This window comes from Chiloscyllium plagiosum, chromosome 15 (assembly GCF_004010195.1).
Source record: "Chiloscyllium plagiosum isolate BGI_BamShark_2017 chromosome 15, ASM401019v2, whole genome shotgun sequence".
Taxonomy (NCBI): Eukaryota; Metazoa; Chordata; class Chondrichthyes; order Orectolobiformes; family Hemiscylliidae; genus Chiloscyllium; species Chiloscyllium plagiosum.
The window spans coordinates 55,587,620-55,605,345 of record NC_057724.1 but is presented as its reverse complement, the minus strand read 5'-3'; the positions used below and the strand labels follow the sequence as shown (position 1 = coordinate 55,605,345).

Below are 17,726 nucleotides of genomic sequence, written 5' to 3'. Positions count from 1 at the left end.
ACATTTCGTCCCCTGTCTAGGTGACATCCTCAGTGCTTGGGAGCCGGAGGAAAGATCACAGAAGCGCTTCACAGGAGGCTCCCAAGCACTGAGGATGTCGAGTCTCCCGTGAAGCGCTTCTGTGATATTTCCTCCGACATTTATAGTGGTTTGTCGCTGCCGCTTCCGATTGTCAGTTCCAGCTGTCCGTTGCAGTGGTCGGTTGAGTTCGACTGGGACAAGCCAAACAGAGAACAGCCAGGGAATTCCTAGAGGCATGGCACTCATCCACAGATTCAGTCAATAAGCACATCGACCTGGACCCAATATACCGACCACTGCAGCAGACTGCTGGAACTGACAACCAGAAACGGCAGAGACAAACCACTATAAATGCCGGAGGAAACATCACAGAAGCGCTTCACAGGAGGCTCCCAAGCACTGAGGATGTCTATATCCCTCTACAGACCTTTTGTGCTATCAACACCACTTGCCTTCCTATTTGAGTCAGTTGCAAACTTGGCTACAATACATTTCACTTTTCCCATCCAAGTTGCTAACATACATTGCAAATAATTGTGGACCCAGCACTGATCCCTGCGGCACACTACCAGTTACAGGTTGCCTGAAAATGCCCTTACCCCAACTGTCTTCTGTAAGTCAAACGATCCTCTAGCCATATTAGTACACGATTTCCAATACCATGGGCTCTCATCTTATTAAACAAACTAAATGTGCGGTACCTTATTAAATGCCTTTTAAAAATCAAAACATATTATATCCACTGCTTCCCCTTTATCTATCCTGCTGAGTATTCCCTCAAAGAACTTCAGTAAATTTGTCAGACATGACTACCCCTTCATGAAGTCATGCTGCCTCTATTTGATTATATTATGTATTTCTAAATGCTCTGCTATTATATCCTTTATAATAGACTCTAACATTTTCCTAATAATGGACATTAAGCTAACTGGCCTATAGTTACCATTTTGTCTGCCTCCTAATATTTTTAAATAAAGATGTTACATTAGCAGATTTCTAAACCTCTGGGATTTTTCCAAAATTGAAGATTTCTGGAAGTTTACTAACAGTGCATCTACTCCCTCTGTAGCTACTGACATTAATATCCAAGCACACATCCATAGGTCCAGGTGTCTATCAGTCTTTAGCCCTATTAGTTTTCCCAGCACTCTCTCTCTAATAACAGTTATGGTATTTATTTTCTTTCATCCTTTTGCCTATTTAGTAATTTTAGAATGCTATTAAATGTCTTATACTATACAGACTGAAGCAAAGTATTTATTTAACTCATCTGTCATTCCCAGCTTCCCCACTATTATTTCTCCACCCTCATTCTCTAAGGGGCCTTTGTTCACTTTGGCTTCACTCTTCCTTTTTATACATTTAAAATAAGATCTTGACGTCTATCTTGATATTCCTTACAAGTTTACAATAAATACTGCTCACAGTTCAAATGGTCATGAAGCATTAAAATTTCACACACTTGCAATATACTTTGTCAAAATCCAAGTGATGATCAATAAAATAGGAAGCATTGACTTTAGAATCAATGAGGTATCATTACAATCGAAATTCAAAATACTGCTTGTGTTTTTATTGAGTTTCTCAGAAACTATAGCAATCATTGGATATTGAACTGTGTCATGATCAGCAGACAAGATGTTCATTAACTCTCTACTGCCATATCAGTACAATAGAAGAATTTTAAATGAAGTTCGAATATCAACGATGATGTGAACAACCCATTCCATTATTGGTTATTGTGCCAAAAAGTTATGGTGCACAGCAATACAGAACAGGGACAAATGCAATTTTAATCTAATCCATGCTGAGTGATGTATTTCCTCATGGGAATTAGGGTAGAACATTTCAAAGGGAACAGCCATCCATGGGCAATCTTCAGCATCGCTATGGTGGTTGGCTACTATCAAACAATGGCAGCAGTCCACCAGAAAGCTCAACATCCATCCTCTCAGCTTCAGGCACCAAGACAGCGAGACAAATAAAGTACAAAAACTGGAAAAGGAACAACTTATCTGAATATCTTCCATAAAAATTAAATTGATTTTAATTATAGCTGGAGTACATCCAGGGTTGCACCTTGGAAGATACCAATAATTATAATTTTGTTCTGTACAGCCTGAAGCCTGTGTGATATTGGTCAATGAAATGTTTTTGTAGAGCCCTGGGGTCAGGGAGTCCAGAACTAGAGGGCATAGATTTAGGGTGAGAGGGGAAAGATATAAAAGAGACTTAAGGGGTAACAATTTCACGCAGAGGGTGGTACGTGTATGGAATGAGCTGCCAGAGGAAGTGGTGGAGGCTGGTCCAATTGCAACATTTAAGAGGCATTTGGATGGGTATATGAATAGGAAGGGTTTGGAGGGATATGGGCCAGGTGCTGGCAGGTGGTTCTAGATTGGGTTGGGATATCTGGTCGGCATGGACTGGTTGGACCGAAGGGTCTGTTTCCATGCTGTACATCTCTATGACTCTATGACTCTTTATTTCAGGAACTTGTGTCCACTTAAGTGGAGTCAAAGGCAATCAAAGTAATGGTCACAAAACTCTTTACTGTATGTACTTAGCTTTGCAACAAAACATTCAACTTGCAACTTTAAAAGCCATTGACAATGTCAGAACAGAATCCTTTTCAGATGCAGAATGATTGTGGATTAGTTCCCAGGCTTTCGCAGTAGCCTTGGTTATTGAATTAACTAACAGTCTCACACTGTCCAAACAAGAAAAGACCACTTACTTTGCCCAATGAGCTGAGCAATAGTTTTTCGGCTGTCTTCAGAACCTTCACACTCTTTAACAGCAAGCTGTTTGTTAGCAGTTTCCAATCGATCTACAATTTATAGAACGCAAGAAAATTAAACAATAAAATTTTGGAGGCAAGTGGAACAGTTTTTTTTTTAAATATTTGTTCATGGAACATAGGCATTCTAACTAGACCATCATATATTGCCCATCTATAATCATGCTCAAGAAGGTGGTGGTGAGCTGCCTTCATGAACCACTGCAGTGCTGAGATACAGGGACACTGAGTGCTGTTAGGAAGAGGGGATGTTGAATTTTGACCCAGCGACAGAGAAGCAACAGCAACATAGTTCCAAATCAAGATGTGTGGTTTGGAGGGGAACCTGCAAGTTATGGTGCCCCCATGAATCTGCTGCTTTCGTTGTTCTAGTGAATACAGGTTACAAGATTGAAATGTGTTGTCAAAGGAGCCTGGATTAGTTGCTGCATTATGAAAATGGTACTTTGCAGTACAGTAATTCTTCAAGTAGTTCAGAGAAACTAGCTCTGGTGCCAATGCTGCAGATACCAGTTGGCAAACACAAAAGTAGTTCCCACATCAGTAAACTTTTAAAATTTATGATTTCGTGTTGTACCACTGTCAGATCTGGGGAAGATCATGCAAACCATTTCTTTTAAACTTGTTTTCACTTGAAGTCGAGTACAACTGATCAATAGGCAAAATCTCGGCTTCTCAACCTCCTGTGACAAGCCTAGTTTGTGTTTTTTGCCACTGGTTAAAACCAGGAGAAAGTGAGGACTGCAGATGCTGGAGATCAGAGTTGAGAGTGTAGTGCTGGAAAAGCACAGCAGGTTAGGCAGCATCCGTGGAGCAGGAAAATTGATGTTTCGGCCATAAGCCCTTCATCAGGAATTCCTGATGAAGGGCTTATGCCTGAAATGTCGATTCTCCTGCTCCTCGGATGCTACCTGACCTGCTGTACCTTTCCAGCATTATACTCTCCACTGGTTAAAACCAACCTTTTCAAGTAGCCGCTTTGCAATTAATGTTACTACAAATGTAACTTTGCGGTGGTCTCACTTGTATTCAAAGCTCACCTACATGGAACAGTCCATAACTAGGAGACACTTTTAAGAATGAGATAAGTGCTTTAAAATAATGGTTTATTGAACCAACTAAAACTTGAAAGGACAAAGTCCGTGGTCTTGATGAATTAGATATATTTTTCATACATATAATATACATATCAGAAGAATTCAGGAGATAGTAGAGATATTACTACCCAAATATAATCATTTGTTAGAAAAGGGTGCAGCAGAGGACAGCAATAACTAATGTAATTCCAATACTTAAGACAACTGACATAACATACCCAGGAAATGACAAACCAATTAGCTGATCATCTCTAGAAAAAAATAATACAAGCCTTAGAGTGAGCATAGAAAGAAAATTTAGAAATTGAAAAGGAAAATATTCCTTGACCAACCTTACTGATTTTTGTTGGAAGAGTTAACTAGAATACAATGGCGTTTCAGTAGTTGCAATTCATCTGGAGTTTCAAAAGGAATTTACTAAAATACCCCATAACAGACAAATGAATGTCAGACAATGTGAAATGAGACTTGGCAGAATAGATCATGAGCTGGCTCCAAGACAGGAAACAGGGAGCATCGGTAAATTGTAGTTTTATTCAGAGTAGCAGAAAGTGGGAACTGGTATTCCAGACAGATCAGTGCTGGATCACCACTCTAGAATATTTGCATTAAAAATTTTTGGATTTTGGAATCTAAATATACTTAGTAAAATTGCAAATTACATAAAACCAGGAGAGAATTAAGCAAGGCTGCAACAAATTTCCAGAATGGAAGAGCTCAGACCAGAGTGGCAGCGTCCCTACGTTTGAGCCAGAAGGCCCCAGTTCAATTCCAATCTGCTCCAGTGGTGTGTCATGAACACAACGGAACAGGTTATTTGAAAATATCTAAGCTTCAATAATGAACAAATGATTGATAAAGAAAGGGAGGGGGATCATCCATTACTTGGAAAGCACAAATACATTGAATAGAAAAACAAAGAGATCAGAGTACAAATACATCAATCACTAAAAACTGTTCCACGGGTTAGCAAGACCTTTTAATAGAAAAAAGCAAACCAAGTACCAGATTTTAATTGTGGAAGGATGGGATTAGAAAGTTGGGAAGTTATCCTAAGCCTGTATCAAACCTTGGGTGGACCACACTCAGAGTAATTTATGCAGTTCTGGTCACTAAGATGGCAGTGGAGTAGGACTCCTCAGCCAGAGGCCAGCCCCTCCGTCCATTTCTTTTTCCTTTTTTTTGTGCTATTTTTCCCTTCTTTCTTCTTATCTCCTGTAATTAAGCCTCGGCTGAAGTCATCATGGACTCCCAGCCTTAGCTCAGATTCCCAGCATACAGAGCCTCAAGGTGAAATCTGGCATGGTTTGGAGGCGAGGGCTGGTGCAAACTGGGTTGGAGGGACTACTGTTCTTAACTTTTCATTTCTTTATTCTTCTAATTTATTCCTATGATTTTGTACATTTGTACCTAAGATGGCGTGAAGGTCTGGAATGTTGGACTTTTTCTTTATTTCTCTAATTTTTTTCCTAAGAATTTGTACTTAAGAATCTGTACCTAGGTAGCATTGTACCTAAGATGGTAATATAAGTGGCGATTTGTAAACTTTTCACTGTACTCATGTATGTACATGTAACAATAAAACCAATTTACAAATCTACACAGATACAGTGGAACTGGAGAGGGTGCACACAAGATTTACAAAAAAGTGATATCAAAAATAAGGCTGCAAAATATCAGGAAAAGTTTAAATTAGCCAATAAGGGTTTTTAGAATTACGAAATGTTATGATAAAGTGGATATGGAGAGAATACTCCTGCTTATGGAAAAGAGTGGAACTAGAAGTCATCATAATAAGACAGACACCATAAACTCCAACAGGGATTTCTGAAGAAACTTTATCAGAGTGAAGCATAAACAAAGGCATGGACTGATTGGGATGAATTGCCTGTTTCTGTGCCACATATCCTACGTGAAATCCTAATTGATATAAAACAACCGTAAATGTACTAGTATGTCGTACAGTTGTCTAAAATGAAAATTCCCCACTGTTAATGGTTCCCTGCAATAAAACAAGCTGTTTCTACAGTAACAGGGGGACCACAACTATACTGGCAGAATTACTTCCAAAGCTGTTTTCTAGTATAAATGCACCTTTCGCGCTGGCTCTCTATTTTGGACAGAGATGAAACGTATCAAGTCAATAGTTGTCAATTCAAATACTAACCAACCTGGTACACTCAAGTTACAACTGAAGTACAACTAGGAAAAATTCAATAGAACGTTTCAAATTGCATATTAATGGATATCTAGAAGCGAGTTTGCAAGCTGGAATCTAACAAAGAGATTCTGATGGCATATATGGTAATGAATATCCATGTGTAATTCATACGGATCCAATACAGGCTACTGCATCAGAATGAATGTCAAGTTCCTAAAATTTTAAACCAAAATTGTGTTGCTGCCCTATAAATAGACAATTTGTATCATTTTTGAAAATAGTTGCCGTACATAAATTCTTTATACTCCTTTGACAATTAGAATTTGACCATAAGCAGGATTGTGTACCTACCACTGTAGAAAATAACAAAAGTATCATATTCCTTTGCAATATCACAAGTGCAGGTTTATTGAAATTTATGCTGGTTTAGGAAAATTTATTACATGTTTTCACTTGTCTAAGTTACTGAATACCAGTCTGATGAGCTCATTTGAAACTCTATTTTCATACTCTGCGCACTCTCTCACTTCCCCTCTCACCTGCTTTACAGAACGTCATTTGTTTTTTTTTAATTTTGTTACAAACCTTTTGGATCTATCATGTTTACATTTCTTTACAAATATTACTTAGAATTCTATCCTATCCATCCAGTGATGAGTCATTTGTATGTGCAATACATAAACAACACATTGATTTCAAAAGTAATAGCACTACTTGGGAAAGAAAGCATTATTTTTTAAACAGCTAAAATGCAATAAAGTGCAAAAAACTAAATTTGTAATAGAAAGAACAACAGAAACAAACAGGAGAAAATGTATGCACTTCACAGTTTATAATTAGTATTATTTATTTTTATACACCTCAACTTCTTGGCAAATTCCTCCACCCTAAATACTTGCATGTATATATCATTGCTTTAACACTGACTTTCTTTGGAGTATTCTTTTCCTCCCCTTCATTGACAAAGGCTTCAGTGTCTGTCACGTAACCTGGAACATTCCTACCAAACTTTGCCACCTTCCTCTACAGCCTTTAAAGTTGTTATGCATATACAAGTATTTTGACCAACTTCCGAAAACTCTGAAGCCAACAGAATTCAGTCTTCATACTTTGAGAGATATCTTTATACAACAAAACCGAAGTAAATGCAATTTGTTAACGTTCAAAGCAAAATAAACTACAAGGCGGGAAAACGTTCAGGAGAACAGAAGCTTTGGATGGAAGTATAATATAAGGGTGAGGATGAAAGCAAAGAAAGCAACAGGAGAGAAATGGAACTTCGTCAGGCAAATGAGCTAGGCTATTTCACCAGCCTTTGTTCATCCATCAACCAATAAGAAGCATCACTGTATTCTATTGTTGAAACTTATTTCAGCTTATGCCTCCACTAGTCTACCTGTGAATCTACTCCATGTGTTGATCGGTTTACAAGCAGTAATCTTCTAACATTCATCTTAAACTTGCTATTCACTAATTCAACCCTGGGGCCCATTTGTTCTACTTCACAGCCATCAATAACTATTCGCTGCATCCCCGATAACTACTTCTAGGGTTTCCTGAGGAATCTATCCCTGGTCTTCTCCTTTCTTTAGCTGAAAGCACAATCTGGATTTCACTGACAACGCATATTGACAATACCTAGCTCTAACTCACCAAGACCTACTCTCTATCCCTCCACTGTGTCAAATTGTCAGACTGCTTATCCAACAGCCATTATAGGCTAAACAGAAACTTCCTCCAACAAAATATTGGGAAGGCCATAAACACTGTCTTCCATCCCCAATAAAAAAATCCACCCCATCATTAATTCCATCCCTCAAATGGCACCTTTCTGAGGTTGATCCAGACTATGTGCAACTTCATTGGGAGATGTGATTCCCAGAGGAGCTTTCAACTACAAATCTGAGCCATCACCAAGACCCCTGCTTCTACCTCTGTACCATCACTTATCACAGCTTTTCTGCTGATACAATAAAGACACAGATGAGGGTATCATGCACCTAAGTGCCCTCTCACATTTTATCCTTTGCAAACTTGAGGTCATCCAAAATCTGCTGACAGATCTTAACTTGCACCAACCACCATTTACCCATCACTCCTGTGCTTTCTGATTTACACTAGCTCCTGGTTGAGTAATATCTCGATTTTAAAACTCAGTCAAATCATCCATAAACTGGCCTCTCCATATCTACAATCCTCTCCAGTCATACAATAATCTGATCCACCCTTAATTCTCCAGTTCTAATCAACCCACCACTGCAGTCTATGCCTTCAGTTGTCCCAGTCCTGAATCCCCTGTTTAACCTTCCTGCCTCTACATGATGCTTTCCTACTTCAAGACTGTCCTTAAAACCTACTGCTTTACAAGTTTTCAGTCATCTGCTCCAATGTAGAGTGTCATATAATGCCTAATAGAGCGTTTTGGGACAAAAAACAAAGAACAGTATAGCACAGGAACAGGCCCTACGGCCCACCAGCCCACCAAGCCCATAGAAACACATGATGCTTTTCTAAATTAAAAACATTTTTCCTCTGTGTGGTCCATATCCCTCTATCCCCTGCCTATTCATGTATTTGCCTCACGATGCCTCCTAAATGTTGCCATTGCATCTACTCCAACCATCTCTTCTGTCAGTGCATTCTAGGCACTTACCATCTGTAAAAACAATCTGCCTTTCACATCTCCTGAGAAAACTTTCCCCCTTTTACCTTAAATCTATATGCTCTAGTACTGGCATTTTTACCCTGGGAAAAAAACTCCGACTATCCATGCCTCTCATAATTTTGTAAACTTCTATAGGCTGTCCCTCATCCTTTGACGTTGAAGTGAAAACAAATCAAGTTTGTCCAATCACTGCTCATGACTAATATTCTCCAAAATAGGCAACATTCTAGTAAACCATTTTATACTCTCTCCAAAGCCACCACATCCTTCTGGTACTGAAGTGACCAGAACTGCATACAAAATTCCAGATATAGCTGAACTATAGTTCTATACAGCTGCAACATGACTTACCATGTTTTATACTCTATGCACTAACAGATGAAAGCACGCATGCCATATGCCTTCTTGACCATGTAGCCACTTGCCTTGCCACTTTCAGGAAACTGTGGACCTGTAAACAGATATCCTTATGTTTGCTGATGTTATTAAGGGTGCTACCGTTCCCTCCTGTATTAGGCCTTCCAATTCTGCCAATTCTCTGCCCAAAGCTCCAACCTATTTATATCCTGCTCTCTCCTCTGCCAATCCTCTTCACTGTCTGCAGTCCCCTTAATCTTTGAGTCTTCCACAAATTTACTAACCAGATTGTCTATGTTCTCTTCCAAATCATTTATATATGTCTTAAACAACAGTGTTCCCAGTACTGATCCCTGTGGAACACCACTGGTCACAGATCTCCAGTCAGAAAAACACCTTCCACTGCTACTCTGTCTTCTATGGCAAATCCAGTTCTGTATCCATCTTGCCAGCTCACCACAGACCCTAGGTGACATCACCTTGTCAAAGGCCTTGCTAAAGTCCATGTAGATTACATCCACCGCTCTGCCCTATTCAATCGTCTTTTCCACTTTCTCAAAGAACTCAATCAAATTTGAAAGACATGATTTGCCCCACACAGAGCCATGTTGCCTATCATTAATACATATTTTCCCAAATGTGAGTAAATCCTTTCTCGAAGAATCTTCTCAATAATTTCCCTCCAACTAATGTAAAGCTCACCAGCCTGTAATTTCCAGGATTATCCCTCTTATTCTGCTTAAACAAAGGAACAACACTGACTATTCTCCACTGACTATTCTCTGGAACCTCTCCTGTGACTAAAGAGGATACAAAGACTTGGTACATCACCCCAGCAATTGCCTCCCATCAGAAACTTGTCTCACAATGCTTTTCAAAACACGCAACATCACCTTTCTTATAAGGACATGCCCTAGAATATCAACATATCCTTCTCTAGGCTCATTACCAACCACATCCTTCTCATTTCTGAATACTAATGCAAAGTATTTATTAAAGACCTCACCCATTTCCTCTGGCTCCACTCATTAATTCCCTCCTTTTTCCTTGAGTGGATTTACCCTTTCCTTACCTACCCTCTTGCTCTTTATATACGCATAAAACACCTCAGATTTTCCTTAATCCTATTTGCCAAAGAAATTTCCTGATCCCTTTTAGTCCTCCTTAACTATTTCTTCAAGTTTTTTCCTTCTTTCATTATATTTAGCAATGGCACTGTCTGTCTTGGTGGCACGGTGGCTGGCTCAGTGGTTAGCACTACTGCCTCACAGCGCCAGGGACCCAGGTTCGATTCCAGCCTTGGGCTACTGTCTGTGTGGAGTTTGCACATTCTCCCAGTGTCTGCATGGGTTTCCTCCGGGTGCTCCGGTTTCCTCCCACAGTCCAAAGATGTGCAGGCCAGGTGAATTGGCCATGCTAAATTGCCCATAGTGTTAGGTGCATTAGTCAGAGGGAAATGGGTCTGGATGGATTATTCTTCGGAGGGTCGATGTGGATTTGTTGGGCCGAAGGGCCTGTTTCCACGCTGCAGGGAATCGAATCTAATCTTCAGTTTCCTAAACTTCATTATGCCTTTTTTTCTTTTTGACTAAACTCAATTTCTCTTATCAAAGTTCCCGAATCTTGCCATCCCTGTCCTTCATTTTTACATGAACATGCTGGTTCTGAACTCTAATCAACTGGTATTTAAAAATTCTCTCAGGACAAATGTAGGTTTACCTTCAAACAGCTGCCCTCAATCTACATTCCCCTGCTCTTGCCTAATATTGTCGTAGTTAGCCTTTCCCCAGTTCAGTATTTTCACCAGAGGACGACTCTTATCCTCATCCATAAGTAACTTAAAACTTGCCGAATTATGGTCACTGTTCCTGAAATGCTCCCCACTGAAACTTTGATCATTTGGCTAGCTCATTCCCCAATTCCAGATCTGGTATGGCCCCTTTCAGAGTTGGACTGGTTACACATTACTTTACAAAACCCTACTATATAAATTGTATTTATATAGTAGCTTAACAATGTAATTGTTGCCATTGAACGTTTGGATGTAGGACAACAAAATATGTTATCCACACAAGGAAGGCCACAAACCCCAAATGCTACAATTTATAAAGTGTGTCATCATTCTTCCCAGAGTTGGAAGTCTAACTATTTACTCTCAAATATTGGCTGATATTTCAACAAATGAAACCTGCTCAAAACACACATGAATCAACATTGTAAGCTACATCAGCAAAACAACTTAGCAGGCAGGTAAATGAGGAAAATATTCAATTAGTTAGTTATTAAAGAACTGAGGCTATAAATTGAATAGATTTCAGAGTAGCTGATCAATATCTTCATTTAAGACAGGCATAGGAATTTTGTCAATCTCCTTGACCACCATAAACTTCTTTGCAGTTTCAAAAGGCAGAATATTAAAGAACCTGAGCACGTATAGCAGGGAAGCAATGTTTGTTTAGCCAAATACCATTACAGTGACAGTAACCAACCCAACCCCATTTATACGAAATGCTTTATGCTCCTTTTCAAATATTTATTGTAGTTAATCAATAAGGAAATCAAAAATTATGGGGAAAAAGGCAGGAGACTCGCATCAAGGACTCTCAGATCAGTCATGATCTCATTGAGTGGTGGGCAGGCTCAACGGGCTGAATGGTCTACTTCAGCTCCATGATCTTAATCCCTATCAAATGATATCATTGCATCTACCTTACTTGCTGCTGCTGATGGCAAAATTCAATAATCCTTTATTTAAATAGAATCTAACTTTTCCCTTTGCCCCCATCACAATGATCCCCAGTTAATGCACCCAGGAGAAAGAATTTTTTGCCAGCTAGCATTCATAAATTTAAACTTATTTTATAACCAACTCCCCTCTTGCCAATTAACTTTGTTCATTAATACATCGTTCTTTGACACAGGAAGGCAGACATTTGTCTATGATTCTATGCGAGGTGAGCAATAGAGAAGAGTATTGCTATCGTGGAATGAACCAAGTCACCAAATACAAAACTACTGAAGCATTAAGACACATTTACCTCTCAAATCTCGATTGAAGTCGTAAAGTCTGCGGATTTCACCTTCTAACTTATTCCGCATAGCTTTTTCCAAGGTTTCTTTCTTGGAAGATGATTTCACCAGGTTTTCATAAGCTTCTGAAACTCTCTCAATTTCCATCTCCAGCTACATGAAAAGAAAAATTTCCAGTCAGCTCCTTCACTAGTGCCTGAAGCAACAGATTCACAGTATATGCATAATACATTCAGGAGATCAGAACAGATACAAGCACTGGAGTTGGTTCAGAAATAAGAACCATCATTTTTTGACCAGTTCAAGGTAGTACAATGATTGCAGGCTGATGCCAATATTGGAGCTGTCCTAAATTCTAAAGTGCAATATGTTGAGAATATCAAACTCATATTAGCAAATTACTACACTCAAGTCAGAGATTTTGAAATGGAATCCCCAGGGGACTCAGATCAGATTTCAATTAACCTGCTTTCAAATTTCTGGTCTTTCTGGATTTGGTGACTCACTAACACTCCAAACCTGTTGGAAAATCTTTTTACAATAATAACCCTGTTTCCCTTTGAGTAACTTAGACTCTCTTTCAGACGTTATAACAGAAAGGTTCTCAGGAATATATTAATATCTGCAGGGAGTCAGGCAGATGGAAAATCTCAGATCAGTGGTCAGACCAGTCAGTACTGCAACTATCAACATAGTGACACACAGAGATTCTGAATTATTTTAAAGCATACTAATGGGAAACCAGTTTTTTAAAAATGAATTACTTGAATAGGTGTTCACTGATCAACCTTAACTGCAATGAAAAACGTGTAGTAACTTGCATTTTGGACTAACCTGTGGACCAGATCACTCTAAGAACCACTGTTCTGACACACTCCTGGATGGCCTTCATTAAAAACAATGTCATCCAAAATTCAGTTGCCCATGCTCTTTACCACACCAACTTTTGTCCACTCATCATGTTTGTGCTCAAAAGGTCTACAGTAGATCCAAGTTCAGCAACAGGTCAGTTTAAAATCCTCACCTTTGTTTTCAAGTACTTCCATGGTTCCACCCCCCATTATCCTTCCTCCATCCTGACAGGATTCCAAGATATCTGTGATTCTCTAATCCCAGTGGCGTTCTTGAGCAACCCTGATATTAATCACTACACTGTTAGGAGCTGTACTTTCAAATGTCAAGATCCCAAGATTTAGAACACCCTCTCCAAAAACTTTCTAACTCTCTTTCCTCCTTTAACACACTCCTTATAATGGCCCCGCTCCCCTGTCCAATACTTCCACATGTGGATCTGCCAAGTTTTGCTATATCATGAAATGTCTTGGAATATTTTATTGCATTAAAGAGACTTCATAAAAACTAGCTGCTGCAGTAAACAACATACCTTGGGGCTGAAGTCACAACAGGGCGGAGTGATATTTTCTTGTCCTTTAAGGACCTTAAAGCAGTCAGATTTTTGACAATAATCTCAGTTTTCTGAGGTGATTTTTTTCTCTGGAGATTCCACACAAAGTATCAGAATTACTGAGTTCAATTTCATAACACATTCTGGCAGATGTGAACTCTTGACTCTAGCTTGCTTATTCAATAACTACTTGGGTAGTAGAAAATTAAATGATCAAGTCCATTATAGAGAGAATGGCTCAAATTTGTGGAAGAAGTGGGCTGTGTTCCCATCCCACATGCATTACAGTAACATCCTCTGTTTTGAGCTATGCATGCTATGTGCCATTTGTGATCTTAGATGTCAAGCGAAAAAGCAGCAAAAGACAGAAAACAGCAGCCTTGATTAACTTGTTGATTGATTTCCCTATCTTTTCCTTGGTTTCTGCTCAGGAGCATCATCCTCTCTCTATAATCTAAGCTGAAATAAGAAATATTTAGTTTTCATGAGGCTGGAGTACATGAAACTAAGCCCTCAATTCGCTTCAGTGTTAACTGCACTCTCTCTACATCTAGTCATAGTCTGAGTGTTCACCTTGGATTACTATGCTCAAGTCAGCTCTCTCAGGGGAGCACACATGAATCCGATGGCCCTCCTGCCTAGTTTAGAAATAGCTGTCTTAATTCTAGAGTTTAAAAAAAACTCCAAAAAATGAAACATAATCCAAAAGAACAGATCCACTAAGGAAAGAACACAAACAGAAAGGCTAACTCCCTCTACACCTTGGTCTTACACTCAAAGTTTAACATGTCAATCAGTTTCAATAGCTGGCAGCTTTTCCTGAAGATCCATGTCTCCAAAGACTGGAACTTTGATAAAGGATGGTGTGTATTCATGCAGTGATCAAGAGTCTGCTAATGTTCAGTTTAACTGTTTTAATGCTCTTGTGAAGAGGATCCTGTTCTTGCCCAATTAATGAGAATCAAGTACATTTTTCAGTCACGTAGCAACCAATTTGGAGGGAAAGAAGATTGAGAGATGAGGTTTCTTTTGGGTCCTTGTGACTCCATGGTGACTGCCAATGGAACTTTAGTAGCAGTTTAATCCCTCAACTTTATAATTTAGCATCTGAAATAATAAGTCACAGCATGACAGGCTAACTGTCCAGGCTTTTAAGTGAAACTGGAAGCGCTGACTGGAATTCTTTCCATTGGCTCCAAACTAAACCTGCAAACTAACAGTCTAACATTGCTAATCCTAGCTTATCAAGCAGTCAGAAAGTCTGTAACAATAAATTATGCAGTTTTATCTGGTTAAACCAGTAACTACTCATACACTTCTAAATTGCCTAATCCTCATCACTACCAATCCGAAACAAAGCTCTCTGGATCTCAAAAGTATTATGTGACCACACACAGTCACATATCATGAGGGACATGGATAGGGTAAATAGGCAAGGTCTTTTCCTCAGGATGGTGGAGTCCAAAACAAGTGGGCGTAGGTTTAAGGTGAGAAGGGAAAAGATATAAAAGGGACCAAAAGGGCAACTTTTTCACGCAGAGGGTGGTGCATGTATGGAATGAGCTGGCAGAAGTGGTAGAGGCTGGTACAATTACAACATTTAAAAGACATCTGGAGGGGTAGGAACAGGAAGGATTTAGAGAGGGGTATGGACCAAGTGCTAGCAAATGAGACGATGTAGGTTATGTGGCATGGACGAGTTGGACCGAAGGGTCTGTTTCTGTGATTTTATGTGGAAACCGCATGCACTCCGTGCCAAGTATTGAGAAAATTCAACAGAGTCAGATGTCTCAGTAAGTTGGTTTTTGAAAGTGAACTAAATTTAGACTTCCCCAAATCTGAAGAATCTGAGGTTGGTGCAGTGAGATCAGTGAACTTACAAACTAAAGTATATCACGCAATCAAAATGAATCAGAGTACTTACAAACACCGCAGCTAAAAGTCACAAAATATTAGATTGCAAAACTATCTGACATTCCCTCAATTTATTCGAGGTTGAAGGTTTACCTCTAATTTATCTTAAAAATGTGCCTCAAGAAAAGCATGCTTGCCACATTTCCATTTCCATTTCCAGGCAAAGTACTTCAGCAGATTTCTTTAATTTACTGCCACTTTAAGAGCAGTTTCAGGATATGGATCTGCACCTGCAACGATTGCCACTGTCCCAAAGCTATTTAATTGAAGTGAATTTAAGAAACTATTACCTTATTCCCTTCTAAGGGATGACTTTGAATTCAGCCCCAAGGATGAAGGAGCAATATCCATGACTTACCTCTTCATCAAATCCTCTTGGAAATCGCCTATGATACCATAAGTAATTATTCATTCATGCTACACGTACTGTAAAGGTTGCTAATGGAACATGTATCACCTTCTGTAATTTAGCTACTTTGTCATAGTATCCCTCCAACTCCTGCCGAAGAGCACGGTTTTCCTCGGACAAGATTTCTACCATTTGTTGAGCTCGCAAGACAATGGCCAATGGGTCACCCTGGAACTGCTGATTCAGGTGGCTTGTAAGGGGGGTCTGTTGGTGTTGAGCAGTCAGCAGATTTGGTGAGGGTGGTGGCTGCATCACTGACGTAGATCCCATTGATGTCTGAGATGACGATGGGCTGTGTTGATAGGTTCGCTGCTGTAACTGCAGCTGCTGATGTGTCGACCCTTCTTGACTTTGCCTGTTAATATGAAAAAAAAAGGACTACTACTTGCACAGAGTAATGAGAAGAACATAAAAAACAGGAGAAATGCAAATCATAAAGGCCCCTCACTGTTGCTCCATCATTTAACACGATACCGGCCAATCACTGACCTCCACTCAGTTTTCCTATCCTCAATTCTCTCAGGAAATGGACTGAGAATATTAAAGGCTAATATCAGTGACTGTGTATTCATAATCATAATACAAATACCATGTAGTGAATTCACTGCGTTCCTATAAAGGAGCTGTTTTGCCACCATTTTTGGTACCATTTTTCTCACCACATGAGATTAGGTTCCTGTTAAATGAAAAATTGTAATCCTCCATCCAATATACTGCTGTAATATACTCTAACAATTGCCACTATTTGAAGAGGAGGATTGGAACAGACTCCTTGTGCAAATCTGCAGGGTGCATCCAGGAGCTTTAGTTGTTTTGCCATAAGAAATGTCAGTTTTTCTCGCTATCCTCTCCCAAATGCATGACTTGCCTTTTACGAGCAACTTAAATGAGAAACAGTGTCCAATGGAATTCTCCAAATACTTCTAGACTGGTAAAACAAGTATATTATATTTGATTACTCGTGGATTTTTAAAAAATAAACACATACCAATGAGTGCACTGCAGGCAAACAACCAAACATTATTTTATGCTTCTTTTCATTGCTTGGTTAAGCAATAACCTCAACCCTCCAGCTACTGTCAATCACAGCATTTTTTTTAACACCAATGTAATGAAAGAAACAACTTTAGGGCATATCGCAAGATGAGGCAGGGCTGGAAAAAAATTATATCTGCTGACAAGTCTGAAGCAAACAGGTATGTGAGTTTGAAAAACAAACTTGTCAGTTTTCAAGCACTCTGCCTCCACATCCGATTCTTCAGAATTTCTTTGTTGAATTATTATTGAGTATTTATACTTGCAAGATAGACTGCACACAAAGGTTAATTGGAGGACATGAACTGGGTGAAGAATGACTGCATGGGGCAGGACCAAAGATATTGTTAAAGCATTGGAAAGAGACTTTGGACGGATGGGAGTGAAATAGGGACAGGAACACACCAATCTCTCAGTTTACAGTTAATCTTTACCACAACTCCATTTACTCATCTTTCCTTCCAGTGCCTGAATACACAAAAGAAAAATCCATTGATTTCAATCTTGATAAACTTTCATTTGAAGCAGTACACATAATGATACACAATCTCATTGTTCTGCTCAATCTCAACTAAAGCCTTAAACCCAAGACCATACAGAGCCATTCCACATCACAATAACCTGTAAAATTCACACCTGTACTGTGATTTTATAATGATAAATGTCTAAGCAAAGGATGATATATTCAGTGTGATGATCAAAAACTCAAGTCTGAGAGTACTAAACATTAATGGAATACAGAGGTTTAGGAAGAGAATTCCATGCGCCTGGGCCAAGACATAAGATAGCACTCCCAATTTTGAGAGGAAAGGATTATACATCAGGGCAGAAC

General features: G+C 39.3%; 1 protein-coding gene across 3 annotated transcripts in view; it reads right to left on the bottom strand.

Moving 5' to 3' along the window:
* amot (angiomotin) overlaps nucleotides 1–17,726 on the bottom strand; it is a 129,033-nt gene that overhangs the window by 20,335 nt on the left and 90,972 nt on the right. For all 3 annotated transcript variants that reach the window (XM_043704943.1, XM_043704944.1, XM_043704945.1), the window contains 3 exons: nucleotides 15,908–16,214; nucleotides 12,140–12,284; nucleotides 2,759–2,851 (listed from right to left, as the gene is read on the bottom strand). In XM_043704943.1, coding sequence (XP_043560878.1) covers nucleotides 2,759–2,851; nucleotides 12,140–12,284; nucleotides 15,908–16,214 — 545 coding nt within the window. The remainder of the gene's footprint in view (nucleotides 1–2,758; nucleotides 2,852–12,139; nucleotides 12,285–15,907; nucleotides 16,215–17,726) is intronic.